The sequence below is a fragment of the Megalops cyprinoides genome, chromosome 12 (assembly GCF_013368585.1).
Source record: "Megalops cyprinoides isolate fMegCyp1 chromosome 12, fMegCyp1.pri, whole genome shotgun sequence".
In the NCBI taxonomy this organism is placed as follows: Eukaryota; Metazoa; Chordata; class Actinopteri; order Elopiformes; family Megalopidae; genus Megalops; species Megalops cyprinoides.
This window is the reverse complement of record NC_050594.1, coordinates 7,472,545-7,492,348: the sequence shown is the minus strand read 5'-3', so window position 1 is coordinate 7,492,348 and position 19,804 is coordinate 7,472,545. Positions and strand designations below refer to the sequence as shown.

Genomic DNA, 19,804 nt, shown 5'->3' with positions numbered 1-19,804 from the left:
ACATAGAACAGAGCAATGTACTCGGAAAAGTAAACCTCTACCTATGCCAGCATACAGTACTAAATTTGTCATTGTAGTATAGTAGCATATCACTTGTGTTTTCAGTTTTGGAAAACAATGACTCTGTCTTGGCACTTATCATTGGAGTATATCTCTTGTTCACCTATTGCTAAATAATACATTATGTAGTAGAACCCATGCATATTGTAAGAAACATGTTTAAGGTATGGATGACCTTTCTGTCTTCCTTCCACTATATGAGTTCATTGCAAGGGACCAAGGGAGTCGGGGTCAGTTCCATTTCAGTTCAGTCAGTCCAAGAAATGCATTGTAATTCAGTTTATAAACTAAAAGCAGACCATCATTTTCTATGAAAGTCTTTCAATTAATGAACTGAAATTCAGTTCATTTCTTGGACTGACTGAAGGAGGTTTTTTATTTGTTTTGAATAGTTTCCAGCTCTGGATGGGACATATGGTACTGATACACCCAAGAGTAAAAACTAAACTAATCTAAGAGTAGCCCATTGTGTGCTTTGAAAAAATTTCTCAATCAATGCGCTGAAATTCAATTCATCTCTTGGATTGACTGAAGTACATTTTTTGTTGTTGTTCCCTAAGAATTGCTTCCAGCTCTGGGTGGGAGACATGGCATTGAAACACCCAAGCTCTATGCTGTGCTCTTGAGAGGGGAATGATTTTGAAGGCTAAAAGGACCAGACAGCGGCAGTCCAGCCCTGATAATGTAGACTCCAGTATAACCAAGGTCCGTTACAGCCCGTCACCCCTGCGAATTGCCTCGGAGCTGACATTAAATATGCAGCCGCTGCGCGGAGCCCTTGCCTTCAGGCTATCTGAGCCTAACATCAGCTTTCAACAAATTTGGTCCAGTAAATGCGGTCTGTGGGTCATGGGGAGAGTGAGGCAGAAGAACAGATTCGTGCAGGATAGTGAATCAGTTCGCAGTTCGGTGGGTAATTCATTAGAAAGAAAAGTACTGTTCACAAATGGTACAATTCTAGCACGTAGGATTACAGTGAGTCATTTCTACATCAAAACCACCCTGCGCCTGCAACCTTTGAAAATGATATGGGATTTCATCTATTATTAGTGATTAACAATTAATGTGCTGTCAGTACTGAACAGAAGAATAAATGAGCAAACAATTCACACGTGGGCTACATTCGCTTGGAAGGAAAAAAAAATGAGCAAGAATCTTTAAAGGCTACATCTAAAGGATGAGGTGTAGATTGACAAGTAGCTTGACCATTGGAGGGAGGGAGAATTTTGGTGTCTAGCAGGTATAGTAGTATGCTTTTCCCCAACACAACAGCTTGTCCTCTCCTTCCCTTACCAGGTAAGCTGCCTGCCATTATAGTTATCTGTAACGATACTGCTCCAAAATGAAGACCTATGCGTTCATGTGTGAATTTGTGGAAGGATTCATATCGGCGGCAGTGTAGCATAGTGGTTAAGGAGCAGGACTCGTAACCGCAAGGTTGCCGGGCTGGGACACTGCTGCTGTGCCCTTGGGCAAGGTACTTATCCCGCAATTGTCAGCTGTATAAATGGATAACATTGTAAAGAACTGTAACCTGTGTAAGTTTGCTAAATGTAATGTAATGTAAGCTATTACGCAGAGCAGACAATGGAAAGGTGATGTATAGACATTAGACGCACCTCTCTCTTTGACTGGAGAGGAGACTGAGGATCGGCCCTCTCCTCCACACCCTAGAGCATACAGTCCTCGAGTGCACAGTCATGTGTGTTATTAACTCTCAGTCACTGCTGATTGGATACAGTAAAGACCAATCATCAGCTTCAGTTAGGAAGTGAATTCTGAGGCACCTGGGAATTTCTACCTCTCTCATTCTCTCTCTCTCACTCTATCTCAATTCAATTCAACTCAATTCAGATTTGCTTTACTGGCATGAAATATGTTTTGTAAATATTACCTATGCATATAATATGCACATGTACATACTTTACGTACATACACATACATGTGTATATATGCAGACAAACGTACATAAATACTCACATACATACATACTATAAGTACACATGAAAAGAATGAAAAAAGGAACAAATAAATAAATATGTTTCTCATTTAACATAGATAGATACACTTCGGCTCTCTTATGTTGGAAGTCGATCTGGATAATAATGTCTGCTAAATGAATGTAAGGTAATCTCATGTAAATAATCTACACCCCCCCCCCCTCCCCAGCCAGTGACTCTTTCCCTCTGCTGTCTAAATTAAAATAACCACAGAAAAAAAAAGAAACGGCTCTTTATTTCATCCTCGTATCGCTTCCTGTCCCTCAGATTGTGGCAGGCGGCGGCATGCTGTGTCGCCAATGTCAGACATCCCCTCCTCTCTCCCAGGAGGAACGGCAGCCTCTCAGACTCTGAGAGGCTCCACATTCAGGACACATTTCCTTTACTCTGGGAGAGCTCGATGCCCTTGTCTCCCTCTACTTATCACATGTGGTCAGGAAATGCAGCTTTCTCTCCCTCCCTCTCTCTCTCTCTCTCTCTCTCTTTCTTTTCCCCTGTCTCCCTTTTGTGTGCCTCTGTCCCAATTCAATTCAGTTCAATTCAAATTTGCCAAAGAATCTTATATAATACAAAATGAAAAAAAGGTATAAATAACATTGATAAATCTAAACCAATGAATGTTTTTAAAGGTTACGTACTGCAGTTCTGAAATGATCAACAGCTACATTCAGTTCTCAGCTCCCTCTTTTTGTATAAATCTATCTATAATCTCTATATATCAGAATATATCACAATTGGTCATGGATATACACACACACACACACACACACACACACGCACACACATACATATACATTTGTGCATGTCTCTCCCAATCCTATTTGTAGCAGAGGGCTGTGTTTGCTTTTGTGAATCGGATAAATCAGTTTTACTTAGGCCAAGGCCCAATCAGTGTAGAGCTGCAACCCAGCTGTTACACAGTAAAGAGAACGAATGGGCATCTGACACAGTGTATTTTGTCAGGGGAGGGGAAAATAACTCTCTTCAAGTCCACGGAGAGAGACGCTCTTGCGTGAAATAGGTACAGAAACATTTTCTTGTCCTATGCCGCAACTCAAGTAACAGAACAAATTTTAAAGATGGGGTTATGTTGGTCCTTTTGTGAATGGCTCCAGAACTGTTGTTTTAAGGAAGATGAAGCTCACCCCAGGGGGGCAAACAGCACACCAAACCCTGCATTTAATATGTGCAAAGCCAGGGTAGATATGCAAAGTGTCACTAAGAAAAGATGTACAAATTCTTGGGCTGGAAGGCTGATTGGACTATCAGGAAGGAGGTGATGTGCTGACTAACAGGAAGTGATGTGAATTGACCACAATGCTGAATAAGGATGTTGTACAATACCAATCATATTGTCAAGGTATAAATTTTATTCCTTTTTTCCACACTGAATGGTATTTGTTTTAAGAATTAAGAAGTATTGCTGTATTTTAAGTGTCACGAAGTATATTTCCCAACAATGCCCCAAGTGCTTGTGTGTGTGTGTGTGTGTGTGTTTGTGTGTGTGTGTGTGCATATGTACATCACGGATTGTTGAAACAGGGTCACATACGGTCATCTTCACTGCTTACAGCTGCTCAATCCAAAACACACAATCACAATTGGTCATGAGGGCCATTTTTCCTGGTCAGAACACAAAAATGCAACCTGGTACCTGTTGTGTGACCGCAGACCTTCGGAAGGATGAAGCAGGACTGAGGGAGGGGGTAGCTCGTTAGTGGTGTCCACGGTAATGGAGACAGGCATGAGCACCCGGACCCAAGATCTCCCTCGAGGGCAGTGGGTCAGAGCGACACCCACCCCACCCCCAAACTCCTGATGGATGCGCGGGGCAAAGGGATCAGCAAAAGCATTACCACCGCAGAATGCATTTAGGTCTCCTCCTGGAAAGCAAACCCAATCAGGGAGCACTAAATAGCTTTTCTGCAACCCGCTCCCCTCATATGCACCGGACGCTGATATTACTGTTCCTCTGCCTTCCGCGGAGCAATCTGTCCTCTCAGGGCTGAGTGCTTTCCTGGCGCTTGCACCAGCAGCCCTTGAGGGGGAGGAGCAAGCCCCCCCCCCCCCTAAAAATAAAAAAAACCCAGCATGTGCCTCCGCCACTGAAGAACTACCTCCATCCCCCCACCCCCACTCCTCCCAAAAGCCAGCATGTACCTCCGCCACCGAAGAACCACGAGGAAATTTTGCTCCACTTCAAAGGCCAGAGCAAATGAGGACAGGAATTCAAATCAGAAAAAAAGAACGCAAACTGTAGAACAGCAGGCAAACGTGCCGGGCGCTGGGCGCCGGTCACGTTTCAAACACAGGCGCTCCCGTGGCCACGTCTGTGCCATCGTCTCTCTGTGACAGGCCCGGTGTTGAACCGGCTCTGCGACCCGGCTTCCAGACAGCCAGCTGCAGCTCTCGATGACTGAACACAGGGACAGCCGCACAAACAGAGCACACGCACAGTGCACGGGTGTCACAAATGATCACTTCTCATTTTTTATTGACCCACACTCAATGTTTGCCCATACATTTTTAAAATTAAAAAAATACGGGTAAGGATAAAGATAAGAATAAGAATACAGCAAAACAATGAAATCATACAAACATCTGTTTGGGGTTTTTTGCGCTGCAGGTTTGCTGTCGATCGTATTAATTTTTAGCAATCTCATTCTCAGACTTTTAAAAAGGTAAATTTTGGACATCTACCCCTTGTAGACAATACCCCTTGTAGAATGTTAACAATACATACAGTATAAGAAGTTATCCCCTTATTCACCCTTTCTAACTGTCTGTCTCTCTCTTTCTTGCACACGCGCACACACACACACAGACACACACACACACACAGCCACCCCATTCTCCCTCTCACACAATCAGAAATCACAGAGCACGGGACCCACTTCACGCTGATGAGCCGCAGATTCCTCAGACACCTGGTATTTCTGTATTTTCATCAAACATTTGGTCACGAGGCATTACCTCTCCAGAGACGCAGCACTGCCTCCAAAAATGCCTCCCACCCCTACCAGGCAAGGGAGGATTCACCCACCTTCTTCTCCCACCACCTCACAGTTGTTTGTCTTCTTTAACATTTTCTTCCCTCCCACAAATACTGACCCCCCCCCCCCCCCCCCCTCAAACCATGACCATCACCTCCACCATCCACCCACATCTCTGATTAGACAACTTTCTCCTCCTCGGCTTCTGTTTTGATTCAAGATGGGAGTTCTCGGTCAGGGCAAGTGTTACAAATGCTTCACTGCACTATCATTGAAATAAAAAAAGAGAAATACAATAAAGCATAAAGTGAAAACAATTTCTTTTGTCTTAAAAAAAACTGACAACAAAGGAGACATCAAAAAAGGTTCATGTTCGTACGTCAGTCATCATCTGAGCTGAGCTGGGGTTGGTCTTGTAAATACCAGGATTTTAGGAGTTGATTTAAGAGCAATTTAAAAATACATTTGAGTAAAAACCATAGTTCTGAATGACTGAAGTTCTGTCACCAAGCAGAATGTGTGTGTGTGTGTGTGTGGTGTGGGAAAGGGGAGGAGGGGTTAGCCATGTAACTGGTTTGGCAGGACAATTCCCTCCCAAAGGCCAGGGTTAGAGTGGGAAGGGCTCAATGAGGGTAAAAACAGCGCCCTCTGGAGGCTGGAGTGGGCCAGGGCACGGCGGAAGGGTAGGGTGGTGACCTGCGAGATCAAATTTGGCTTTCGTCATGTGTCGATGACCTCCCGCACCGGGGACTGTTCGTGGGCCAGGCTGGTGGTGGTGGGGAGGGTCTGGGTGTGGGGCACAGAGTTCTGCTGCAGCTCCATGGCGATGGCGTTCTGGGGAAACTCCTTCACCTGCCGCTGGTACTCCAGGAAGGTGCAGGCCTTGGTGGCGATGGCCACGATGTTCTTGCCGATGAAGATGGTGGAGACGCGGCTGTCCTGGAAGAGCAGCATGTTGACCATGCGGATGAGGATGGTGACCACGTTGATGGTGGCCAGGCTGAGGACCGGGTAGAGCATCATCTTCTGCGGGGACACGTGCTCGCCGTGCATGCTGATCTCGCTCAGCGACACGCAGGGCAGGATCAGCAGCAGAATGTAGCAGTAGAAGAACATCAGGCCCTCGGCCCAGATCGGGAGCCCCGTCCGCTGCGGCTCCCACAGGTTGGCCTGGATGTCCAGGATGTCCAGCAGGTCGAGTGCCACCCAGAAGAGGCGGCCGCGCATGTCCTCCTTCTTCCGGAACGTCCGGACGTACTCCATGCTGTCCAGCGCCACCAGCACTAGGTAGAGGCCCGGCACACAGATGGACAGAAGCAACGTCAGGGCCTTGCGGGCCACCGTCTCCAGGTTCCTCTTGTCAGCCTTGTAGTTCTGGAAGATGAAGTAGAGCTTGATCTCCAGCACGAAGATGTAGAGGAACCAGAGGATCATGGCGTAGCCGCGCTTGGCCGTCTTGACCTCGGCGCCCACCCACACGGCCACGTAGCGTAGCACGATGAGGAAGCAGATGTCCCCCACCAGCACGATGATGCACACACCAATCTTCCGCGGGCCCTGGTTCTGCTCCACCAGATAGGCGTCCATGAAGGCCATGCTGGTCATGATGACGATGGTGGTCAGGCAAACGTGCCGCTTGTCTGGAGGTGGCAGCACCATGGTGAGGGGGTCCCTGGGCTTTTACAACGCTCCTGTACTTCAAAAACTATGCCTTTCATGTACTTGACATTCAAAAATGTATCATTATTATTACATATCTATTTTAAAAACATTGTTTTTAAATTCCCCCTTCCTCAGAGAGACGTGAACTCCACTCGTTCCGTTCGAGTCCAGTCCAGTCTGTGCAAAACAAAGGAACCTGCAGAACCTTGGAAATAAGCCAGGATCTGGATCTCCGGACTTTGCCTGTGCTCAGTGTGTCTCTCTCTCTCCTTCATGGAGTGCTATTGGGATCATAACATCTTTTAACATGTTTCCATTGGACTTCATTAGCTGTAAAAGCCACTGACATTCTTACTGAACCCGAGTCATTCTGAAACACCATGATCTCGCCTCTTCCTCGTAAAGCAATCAGCTTTCTCAGCAGCCGTGGGTCATTCAGTAAAACCTTTGCAAATCTGGAGACTTGAGACTCGGAAGCTCTCTGACAAACGGCCTGCTCATTTGTGTCAGCCAATCCTGCGCATCTGCATCGTCGGGGAGCTCTCCTGGGAGACTAGAGTTGCCCCGACGTAGGGCTCATCGGTGGGTGTGGCCAGGTGTCTGTGGGCGTGGCAGTCCGGGAAAGCAGCCACGAGGATTGTGAGGGATCAGCAGGAAATAGCGTTCTGTGGGTGCCGTATGTCTGACGGCAGCTCCTCCCCCCAGCTTGAGGCCTATGTCCTTCACCAAAATCACATCCTGCCCCTCTCAGCTCCGTGCAGGCTGAGGAAGAGAGAGGGAAAAAGACAGTCAGCACAAGAGTCAAACTCTATCACTTCACCCAACCCCACTCCTCGCCATCTGCTCCAGTGAAAATCCAACTGGCATTACACAAAATATGTTACTACTGCAACACTTACACACAAGGTTGCCTATCCCAGTAAACTGAAAACGAATTAACTAAACGTTTGTTAGTAATCTTTGCCTACATGTGAGAACACTTCTAATAGCATGAACTTGGTATGGTAATGTTATAAAAATGTTATGACCTGTATGGTACGGTCTACTTGTAGTATACATGGCTGTGTTAACAATTCTGTACAACAATGCCCAAAATTAAACATTACAGTAGCAATTCTATGCAACTTTAAGGGTCCACCAGACTGGTTCAACCCAGGATTTACCAACGCAATCACTAACTCCAGATCAGTTTAATATACCCCCTTATGTAGCAATGCAGCTGTTTATCCACTACCTCTCAGTATAGTCCTTACACCAGTAAAATGTGCACAGTTCAGGATAATACCTGCTTGATGACTCAGTTTGACTCAGCTCCAATTCAATAAAAAACTTTATTGAGAACAAATTAGGTTGAACAACAGCGACATTTCAGCTCGACGAGGACAGTCTGTGCCAGATTTAATATTATACAAGAGATGCCATCGGAAATATAAATATTAATATTTCGCTTGTTTCTGGATACATTACCATATTTGTTGAGAGTGTCAAAATTTCTTTTGAGCTCAGGAATTTTTTCGAATCGTGATGTACTTTGTTTATTAAAGCTATGTGGGACATTATTAGCTGACATTAAAATACTGGTCTTAATGAACAGGTCGAGCTAGTTCTAAGCTAATAACCTGTTGTTATTGCCTGTTTGCTAGTGATTTTTACCTAAAGCGTTTCCCTTGTGCTGCATTATTGAAGTAGTTCATGTGTTTGTTTTCATTGCTTGCTGTCATGAAGTAACTTCAGTTGCAAACACAACACCTTATTAAGATTGGGGGACACCTGGTAGCTTTTTCAAATTACATCAGCTGTTCGGTTTTCTAAGAGATAGATCGCCTAGCAACAGTGCCCTACTGTAGGTTGACTTCATCAGAACAGAATGTACAAATGAAACAGAAGTGAAGTTTAGCAGCTTGATAAAGACTTCGTTGATACATGAGAAAGTACAAAGTTAATTGACACGCAGATACTGTGTATGGAATCTTTATTCAAGTAGGTGCTAGTGGTAGTACTATTTCATACCACTGAAATGGTCAGGGGTCGACATTCGCAGAATCAGCGGAGCGCCAAAAAACGGCAACTACGGTCATTTTATATAATGTAGCCGATATTATGTTTCAAAAATACGTTTGTTTTCTGCTGACTGTAGATTCAGAGTGATGCATTAGGGGGCAGCAGCATATAACCTGGCTGTAGAGTGTCAAGTGCGTGAAGATCTGTCTTAGATTATCTTGCAATATTGCTACACGTTGTGGCATTAGTATTGCCATAACATGGCAAGGAGACTGGGGATCAACCACTCAAATAAATGTGTTTGAAAACGATAGTCAACAGATGTCAACGTTTTCCAGATCATTTTTTAATGCAGCGGGACCTCTGCTGAACATTTGCCAATTGGCTGTCGGTGTTTGCAAATACAGTAGCATACGTGTTAGCTTATTCAACCATTCTGGCTGATATCTACGCAGCTAACCTAACCAGCCAGCTGCTTCCGCAGAAAGCTCGCCAACATATCAATAACATATCAAGCTGTCAATAACACCAATGGATGCTATTATCAGAGCGATTTACAGTGGCCAACGCGCCACTGCCCTGTCTATGTGTCACCGGGAGTTCAGTGGAAAACAAGGAGCGAATCATTCAAACACCGAGCGGTTACGGAATATATGATTATGTGTGATTGGTGAATTAGTTTACCTCATTCGGTATTTTTCGCTGGCACTATTTTTGCATTGCCAGGTAGTCTGGCAAGAGGTTTGCCGTTGCCCTGAGCAACCGAGCGCCGGTTACAGCCAAGCCCATCCGTACCCTTGAAAAAATGTCAAACGAGAGCAGTAGGTTCGAAATACAGCATGCTACCGAGCCTCCTTTTATCGGTATTTACCGATTCTAAAAGAGCAGCTGAAAGAGGAACGTGGCGAGAGAAGGCGGCCTGGCAGTGAGTGACGGTGGGAAGAGGCTTCTCCCCTGGTGCGGTACCTGGAATGTGTGATAAAGAAGCCAGGTACAGTTTTTCACGGAGTCTAATTCTCTTTGCGTCGGGCTGATGGCTGTCAGCTTCCATAGCAACCGGTTCTACGGAGAAGCGATAATAACACATGATGAGCCTAAAGCAGCGGCAGCGGGGGGGCTCTCGTTTCTGGGAAGAGAGAGATTACTAACTGTACACGGGTGGGTGAAGGAGGGCACCACGGATTGAATCAGTGTGTGAGTTAATACACTGCACACGCCACCCGCGTTCGGGCCAGTTACGTGCCCTCTTTATTTTAAGTACTTGGCATGGACTGTTGTGCCTCCCTCTGGAATCCAAAGCCATATAGCGCTGCCAGCACAGTGTTGTCCTTGTTGGTTTGATTCTGTTGTCCAAGCCAGCTGAGACCAGTATTATCTGTGTGAAGACTGGTGGGCACTCAGACTGGTAAATGCTGAACTGTGTTGGCCAAGTTTGGCATTTTAGGGGGGTGCATGAAGGGTGTGCATGAATGATTGTGATTAGTACTATCATTCCTCTTCTTCTAATGATAATTGTTATTAAGGGGTTAAACACCTAATAATAGCCCATGATTATGGGGCCAAGCACAGGGTGAATTTACTTTCTGTTGTTAATGTTACTGTTTGTCTCCTGTGTGTGTTTATGATGTGTGTTAAAATGTATGCATTGCAATTTGGACACTACTTGACAGTTTGATCTTAACTTCCTATACACACACACACACACACACACACACTCAAGAAGCCTCATTGCCACACGCTTCTCTTAAGCACAAATGCTGACTCACACACACAGACAAACACACCAGCTCTCTGCTCTTGGAAAGTTTCTGCCTTGACTTCACATACTGATAAAGCCTCTCAAATTGTTTTTGGTCTGGTTTGCCATCAGCCCTAATTGCTGCAGTTCCATTGTCAACAGTACTGTGCAAAAACTCTGGTATCTACCATCGATACTGGAAAGGTGAATCTGGATTGCTTATACCTTACTGCTTCATTTGCTCACCTGTCTTGGATTATTTTCTCGATCACATCATTAAAATATCCTTAAATACCCACAGATATCCTAAGCCCTAATTTACTTGACAGTATTTACATGTTGGGTGTGGGCTGCATTTCTAAACAGAGACAATTTCCATGGCTCATTTGAATAGATTGTATCTGGACAATGAATCACTGTTTGCATACACCAACAATTGATGTTACAGGCATGACACAAAGATGAAATTGTTAAAGATGGTTCGTAGGCATACAGACAAGCAATTACGGAAGTGTTTTAGGAAGGCAAGTGGAAACCCCACCGATTGTACAAAACAACAATACCCCGATGAATTCCCAGGCATTACCGTGTGCCTGCTTCTCGCTGCCTCGTAATAACAAAAGCTCTGTTTACACCCACACTAACATCAGTAAATTCAGCAACTGGAAATGTTCCCGTAATCCACCTTTCGGCAGCAGAGTAAGGTGTGAATAACACGGCACAGCGGGGATTCTTAATTTGTCCTGAGAATATAGACAGCGGCTCTTCGTAAACGAGCGTGTACCAGATCACTGGCCTTGCGCTGAGACCGACACCAGAAGGTTGAAGGTTAGATCCACAGCCGAGGCTGTGAAAATGGCACCCGCCGCCTCTCTGCTTGGCACAGAGCATTAAAGAGATGGATTGTGGGTAACGGCCTTGCAATACGCTGGTGTCCTGTCCCAGAGGGTTCGCTTGTAAATCAAGCCGCTTCATGCCGCTGGAATCGGGTAAGTTTTGCGGCCTGTGAGCCAATAGGGCTTGTTACTTTACATTACATTACGGTCATCTAGCAGATGCTCTTATCCAGAGCGATTTCCGATTTTTACGCTGTCCATTTATACAGCTGGATATTTACTGAGGCAATTGTGGGTTAAGTGCCTTGCCCCAAGGCACAGCAGCTGTGCCCCAGTGGGGAATCAAACCAGCAACCTTTCGGTTACAAGCCTTGCTCCTTCCTACTGTGCTACACTGCTGCTCCGTGTTTTTTTTCTGCATAACGGCAAGCACACACAACATCGAAATGGATAACTTTGTTTGTACATGTATGCTGACATACCTTCCTTTACTTTCTCTTTTCCTCCTCTGTTATTCTCTACCACACTATTCAAGAACACAAGGTCTCATGTGTACACTGTAGCATGCTCTGTAAATTGTGACATTAGGTGTCCATTGAAAATATTCTGTGTTCAAATATTCTGTGTTGAATTATGAAAACTATCAGAGGAGACGTGAACATATTTTTTCATCCCGAGGAGGCAGGTGTGGATTAAAAATGTAATGGCATATTTGGAGATGCTGCACTTGTTGTCCAAGAGAACAGCTATTGCTTTACAGTACCTCAAAGACGAAGCACAGTGACATTTTAAGATTATATTCTCGAGAGATTTGCTTGGGCTGTGGAATATAACTTTATGGAAATGATGAATTCATAGACTTCATTAATTATTAAAACCCATCATGCAGTTCACCTCAGTGAAATATTAACTGAAAAGGTATATGAAATATGAACAGCCAGTATGGCTGAAAACATTGTTCCGGAATTCCACTGTTCTTACAAGAATTCCTAAACCTCTTAGACAAAATTGGACTGAGGCTCATATTTGCTGTTAATGATCTCTTGATATGCCCCCAAGGAATGGTAAATGAGTGCAGCTGTTATATCTTAGCGATTTGGGGCCACACCTGTGAGGCCGTGCCTAATTTTGTAAAGAATCTGAAATGTGTTTTTAAAAGCTATTACTTTTTTTGAAAAAGTTATAAAATACCCATTAAAAAGTAATTTCGAAAACAAATACTAATGCATTTCATTCAGGCCTCCATATATCATAATAAAATTGTAACACATTCATTTTATGACTGAGCTTGGGTGAAATATGTGACTTGCTGGTCAACAAAGCATAGTGCTGCCGTGGATTTTCAGGAAGATGAGCTAGTGAGCTAGCAAGCTAGCTAACATTCTGGAAAAGATAACCGTAACAACTGTCATGATGCTATAATATTCACAACATAGCCACTGTCACGATGGCTATCTAGCTAATGTGACATAGTTCAATGAATGTCAAAATGTTAAAATGTAAGAATCAATGCAATCCAGCTAAACTGCAGTAGCTTCTATATTCTGCTGTGTAAAGACATTTTACAATCCAAAATGAGGTATATTACTACCAACTGCTGTATTTTTTTAGTTCTCACCCGCAGTGCATAGGAGTGATCTGACCCTCACTGTCGAGGGTTATCTGACTGCTTTCCCTTCACGTTGGGGAAAAAGTATGTGTTCTGACCTAGAGATGCATGGCATTCTGTTCTCAGAATCATGTTTATGGTCACTGCCCCAGGTGAGAACACCAGCTCAAGAAATGAGAATTGTCATGGTAACTGGACTGCCCTTTTTTCCGAGTGGGAAAACGTAGGCTTGGAGGAATATGAGTGCATTACATGGTGCATGGCGCTTTTGAATTATCTGCAACCATCCAAGTGTTTTCAAAACAATATATCTTCAATGCTACCATCTCTTTATAAAAAGAATGAGATGTCCAGTGCAGTAGATATGAATTTTCATACAATCAAAGTGTAAAGATTGTTATTCATGTGGATATAGCCGTACTTGTATCCAGCTTGGACAAAGTGATGGTCCAAGGTTGCCAACCTACATTTCCACATCATAAACAGGAAGAAAAGTGGAGATAGGGTGGAAACAGATGCAGAGTGGATGGCTGACACAAAAAAGAGTGAAAAATGAATTTTTTATGCTTGTGGATGGGACAGATTTGCTAATTGCGTAGGGGCTGTCCGAAAATTCTCCTCATGAATCTTTGTTTCGAACATCAATTTGTTCTGCATGTTTTACCATAATCAGCATCATTAATGCAGTGGGTCAGCAGATTTTTTTTTTTTACTGTTAATTGATTTTATTTCCATGTAGGTCAGATTTGAGCCCTTTCTTCAAAACGAGTGCGTATTACTTCCTGGGACGGCTGCACTGATAAGTGAACATTTCTGCAAATCCACCTCTGCAGGCGAGAGCCAGAAATCAAACCCTTTCCAACTTGCTCAAGGTTTCAGTGCCAGTACTCTCATACTGCATGCATACAGTTTGTGCACCGTGGATTGTGACACCCCTACGAGGGTCTGACGTAGTCGTGGCTCCAGGAGAGAGCACAGAGGGGTGCAAATGCAATCCATGGGGGGGGGGTGCACAAAAAGTGATAAATACTATGTAGACATCGGGATATAAGGAGACAACTGGGGGTGCAGTGAGGTCGATCGGTAGGTGTAACGCACCCCTAAGCACCCCCATAGTGCCGGGCCTGGTCTGACGCAAGGCCTGGGAGCCGTCAGCTGGGAGCCACGCGCCCGTGTTTGCTGCCGCCGAGCGTATTATGGCTGTGCTGAAAGGGCTCGAGGGGAAAGGGCTTAAAGCAGCATTTTAATTAAAGCAGGAAAGCGCGGGGGCCACCGAGGAGCCGCAGAGCACGTAGATCAAAGCAATCAATATACACAAAGCGCACTGTAACCGGCCCTACGTAATCTCATTGAAGCGACTGCCCAGTGGTGTGAACTACCCACGCTGCTATAATTCTCTTCTGGAGCAAAAAAAAATGCACTCGGAGGACGCCCCCGCCCTCCTCAAGGTTACACGAATGGAGTGGCACTTATTTATTAATTTAACCTTTATTTAAGCGGGAGGCTAACTGAGAACACGCTTCTGTTTTCGAGCGAAGTGGGGAATCAAGGTGGGGAGGGGAATTGATGGGATTGTGAGTTCAATCAGCTGGGGAGGGGGGCGGGGTTGATTAGGGGACCAGATATAGAGAACCAATTCAGGAATGCTAGGTGTGACATCTTGACTCTTTTGATAAGTGCCATGGGATTTTACATGGCACCAGTGTTGTCTCATTGAAAGGATGACATGCTTGTGCTGGTGGCAAGGATATACTGTAATGTGACAAAATGTCACGGGAGCTACATTTTGTTTACTTCAGAGCTTACAATTACAGGGTTCTGCCTAGAGATGGCTTATCAAGGCATATCAAGCTCTAGAATTTCAAGTCACATAACACTGCATTGTGTTTTATAGTATATTACATCTATGTTTAACCTGTTGTTTAGCAATAGGGCATAATAAAGAGCATTATAATATTAATATCTCATTCTGTTCAAGAGTAATTTTCTCTCACCAACAAGAGCAGTGATTACACTGGAGTGATGGTAACAGGAAGTGATGTGCTCAGCTTGGACCTCTTTTTTCATCCATTTTGGCTCGCTGTTGAGGGACAATATTGAGGAGACAATAATAATCATAATAGAAGTATAATTTTATCTGCCATCAGTGACACAAAAACTGAGAAAGCTGTGCGTCTGACTCATAACAGTAACATTATCAGAATTATGTTCAAATACACTGTTCAGCAGCAACAACACATTTAAAGGACAGATGGCACCCATACATAACTGACTAATTTTCTGATATTATGAAAGAAAGCATATAGTTATAGAAAATAACACCAGATTTTAAAATCTAGCATTTAAATTTCGACTGCTGTCAGCACTCAGCTGAAAGGCCTGTTTTCCAGCATTTAAATGCTGCTAGTTACAGCAGTGCTGTGTATTATTTCACATCTACAATAAAAATTCAGCTCGTCAACACCAGATGAGATTTTTTTCCTTTTGAACTTCCCTTTGAAGGTGCTATTTACATTTTCAATTTCATCTGGAAGTGTTGTTTTTCTCATTATGAAAATTAACATGATTCCAGGGAGCTGCTGCATGATAGATTGTATTAAAATATTCTCAGCAGTCAGCAGGTCCAAATAAATGAAAGTCCTGGATTGGGATCTGGTGAATATATATCTCCCTGCAGGCTGGGTAACAATATTTTTTGCTTCTAACTTTCTTTGCAATTTTTGGGTTCACATTAAGGCTGGACTTTTTATGTGAACGTGCAGATGTTGCCAGGGATCATTATAATTTATTTTTAACGTGGTCAGCCAATAGTTATATTAAGATTAAAATCATACGTATAAATACAGTATGTGTAAAGTGTATACTTTTCCTTTCTGTAAATGTTTAATGTTTCTGTTTCAAGGAAATGTGACATATTTTAAGTGTTTTTTTTCCCAAAAGAAACCAAATGTTAAAAATGTTTTTGCCATGATATCATGGATATATAGTTTTGAGGTCCTAAACAGATACTGCAATTGCCCTGTAAAATTCTGGGACCACAGCTGCACACCAAAGCCAGCCAATATCTAGAGAAGATATACAGTTTCCTCAAAGCAGCACAGCCAACAAAACCCACCAAAATAAGAACAGACATGACAGTTCACTTGTACAGTTAGTTACTTAACACCGTCTACCACGTTAATTTGTATTCCACATCGCGCTACAGTCACTCATTAATTTTCTATGAGCGCACAACGCATTCAGCCTTCTCAAACACATCATTAAATGGCAATCGCCCTTTGATGTCTAATCCCTCATGCACTGGTAACACAGAGATCTGAGAAAGAAATCCCGCATAAACACGGGTGCAAGCTTATGAGTGTGTGACATGTGAAGTGACTAGAGTGGGAAAGGTCATCCTGAACATGGCAGACGAGGCGTTGCTGGGGAAACGAGACTCCATTCACACACAGCCCATTCCGGGATTCAAAGATCCTGAAAATAATAACGAGTGTGGCTCTCCTGTTTTTGAGAGAGAGAGAGAGAGAGAGAGAGAAATAGCTGCAAACACGCACGTTATCTATCATAACTTATTTAGAGTGAGATATTGTTCTCTGCTGCTGTCCACATATTTGCAGAGGGAAATGAGGGGTAAAGCATTTGCTGGTAGTTATGTTATGAAGAGAGCGCAGAGAAGGGGATTCCTCCTCTGCAATCCAGCAGCTTTTTCAGCCACTAAAACTCCGGGAAATGAGACTGAACTGGTTCAGTCAAGACAACAGATGTTTCAAAAGTCAATCAACACAATGGTTAGTTGGACAGTCAGTCAAGTCAGTGGTTGGTGGAAGAGTCCATTAAGAATGCCTGCCTGAAACCAACATCCGTTACACATCGTGACCTTGATGGATAAGGCTGGCGTTGTAAGGGGTTATATCATAGATCTTCTATATATCGACCAGATATTCATCTTTGCACGCCTCACGTTGAAAGTTCTGTCTGCACCACTGTTGAGGGAATAAGTATTCATGAATGAGGCATTGTCTGAAATAGAGTATTCAGGGCTAGCATAGCAATGCAGACAATACTTGCATCCCCCTTAAACAACCAGATTTTCTTGGCAAGGAGGCATTGGTGGGGTGTGGGGGGGCAGGAATGCGGGAGGCGAATATCAGAGGCAAGATCGTGCAGGTTGGGCACATTCATTTCTATTTATCGATTAAAAACTTCCCCTTCCTGTGAGATGCGTCTGCATGCTGTCCTGCCTTCTCGTCCCTGTCTGCTGCCGGCGACATCTCTATGTGTGTTGGAAATGCATCGATTTCACTGTGCTTCGGGGCTGCCGGCTTATAAAAAAAGGTCCCCAAAGATGGCACGATACATCCATTAGGGAGTCTTTGACCGCAAGGTCGGAGGGGCTCGGCAGAAGATCTATCAGCGGAGTCAGTCCTGGGGGGACCTGTCCTAATGCAGCCTGTACTTTGTGTCCGGGATCTTCCCTGTGCATGCTGAAACACGGAAAGGAAGAGAACACACAGCGGCACGGCACTGCATCCGTCAGAGAGAGCGAACGCTTCTGCTCAACACTGTGTACACACTTATACCTCTCCAGTCTCTCCCTTCCCCACACTCAGCCCCCTCTTCTATCTTAATTAACGTGATATCTGAATGACCCCCAGACGCATACAAGGGAATTAAAATTGCCTTTTACTCTCAGGCTTGACGCTTGAAGCGTGCTTTTTTCAGTCCTGTCAACAGCATATTTTTACAGTGCGTTGCATTTTTGTTTGCTTTGTAACAGACAGGGTTTTTAAATTAATATAATCTGTCATCGGCCGTTTTTCAAATTTCCTGTCCATCAATAAGTAATATAGTGTACTTGCTGATGGGGACAGCAACTCATCAGCACAAACTTGTTTAATAGATTTGCTGTTCCATTAATGAAACAAAAACAAGTAATAAAAAAAATAAAAACAACAAAATGTGAAAAATGAAAAAAAAAAGAAATATCAATAACCCAAGTATAATTGTGATTCAAATCAAGAGAGGCAACAAAATAATTAATCTAAGGAAAATAATAACTGAATGATTCAAACTAAGTGACAATGAGTATATTTAAAATTCAAATATCCATTTTAAAAAGGCAATTACCTGTCAGTGTCACTCATCACAATTACCTGCAACTGATGAATGCTAAAAGGTACAGAAAGCAGACACGGGAATTGTCATTTACAGAGAGAGGGATGAAGACAGGCACATGTACCTTGCAGAGAGAAGGAGAGACCAGACTGATGATATCTCCCACCGCAGCCAGTGAGGATGCGTTTCAGCTCTGAAGCAACTGCAGGGTTAAACTGCGTCAGATGAAACTTGGCTGGCTGGTCGACTCTCCCCGATAATCAAATCGCGCCGTTAGCTTAGCTTGGCAACCGCAATGAACAGTCCCCAAAGGACGCATATAACGTTTGCTGTCCGAAGACGGGGAGAGAGGAGACAGCTCCTCCTCGTACACAGAGATCGAAAGCCTCAGTATTTTCTGCCCCTTAATGTATTCATATGTGTGTTAGCAACTTTGGTATTTATTTGATTCCAACATGGGCAACAATCAGCAAAAGGAACTGGAGTACCTGTGGGTGGGAGTTGGGCAGGGAGGTCCTCCAGCCAAGAGGGCCACTTACTGTAGTCCTGAAAGTTCTGAATCACTCAAGGAGCAACAGCTGCAATCATTTCATACGTGATGCAGGTGTTGCACATTGCCTCATCCAAGCTAAGTAAAAAAGACCCAGTCATTGCATATTCATGGTCCCAGGCCTAAACCCTAACCTTGAATCCTTATCGAAACTTGAACCCTAACCCTGATGCTGAATCTGAACCCCAACCCTAACCTGGAACAGAACCTTCATTCCTGACCCTGCCCTCTATTTTCATTTCATTCCATTGGGACTGCCACTGATTTGTTTTGTGACTCTATTGTTTTGTGGTTTTGCCTTAACCCCACAGAAAGGAAATAAAAAAACATTCACTGGCCGTTGAAATAATCATTGTGCATTTTCTTGCACAATTACTTGGTGGCGCCACCCATCATCCTACCGCAGAAGAAACACCACCACGATGAGTGACAACGAAGGAAACGTTCGCACCTTTCCAAAGCCCTCCCATCAGAGCACCCTGAGGGGTGCTGCCGGAGTCGTAAGTGGGGATTCTGAGATTCCTGTCAACGTTAAGAGTTTAATCACATCACTTCACCTCCAGTGGGGAAGGCCAAAATGCGTGACGGAGGAGTGAGAGACTGTCAGGGCCCACAGTTAAATACCCTGAGTAAAGCGTGCTGTGAAATTGTGTCCTGTCTGCTCCGTCATTCATTTGCTCCCACAGTTACAGTTCGCATGGATTTATTTCCATTCCCTCCTATTTTATTCCTTCCTTCCTGTACGTGGTCCTGTAAAGGCTGCCTATTTTTTTGGTCTGAGGCATTACATTATTGTCATTTAGCATATGCTCTTATCCAGAGCAACATACACAGGTTACAGTTTTTACATGTTATCCATCAATACAGCTGGATATTTACTGAGGAAATTCTTGGTTAAATACCTGGCCCAAGGGTACAGGAGCAGTGCCCCAGTGGGGAATCGAACCTGCAACCTTTTGGGTACAAGCCCTGTTCCTTACCACTGTGCTACACTGCCACCCCATTAATGTGTGAGGCCACACATTATATTGAGTCACTCATCTATACATCTGCAATGTGTTCGATGTCCAGAATATAAAGATAATACATACATGGCACTTTTTCTAGGGCTGATTGCAGAGGCCTGTGGTCATGAAGATTATCAGAGGGGTTTCGGGAAACCAACTGTGCTAATCATCCCCCAGTTTAATTGGCTAAATAAATCCCTCCCTCTCCACCTCCGCCGATGTGCAGTCAGCGT

The 19,804-nt window shown here is 44.1% G+C and overlaps 1 protein-coding gene across 1 annotated transcript; it reads right to left on the bottom strand.

Moving 5' to 3' along the window:
- Positions 1-5,592: 5,592 nt before the first annotated feature.
- tmem121aa (transmembrane protein 121Aa) lies at positions 5,593-6,809 on the bottom strand. Its single transcript, XM_036543015.1, has one exon. It carries the CDS (start codon positions 6,710-6,712, stop codon positions 5,774-5,776), a length of 939 nt encoding a protein of 312 aa, XP_036398908.1. The 5' UTR covers positions 6,713-6,809; the 3' UTR covers positions 5,593-5,773.
- Positions 6,810-19,804: the final 12,995 nt, after the last annotated feature.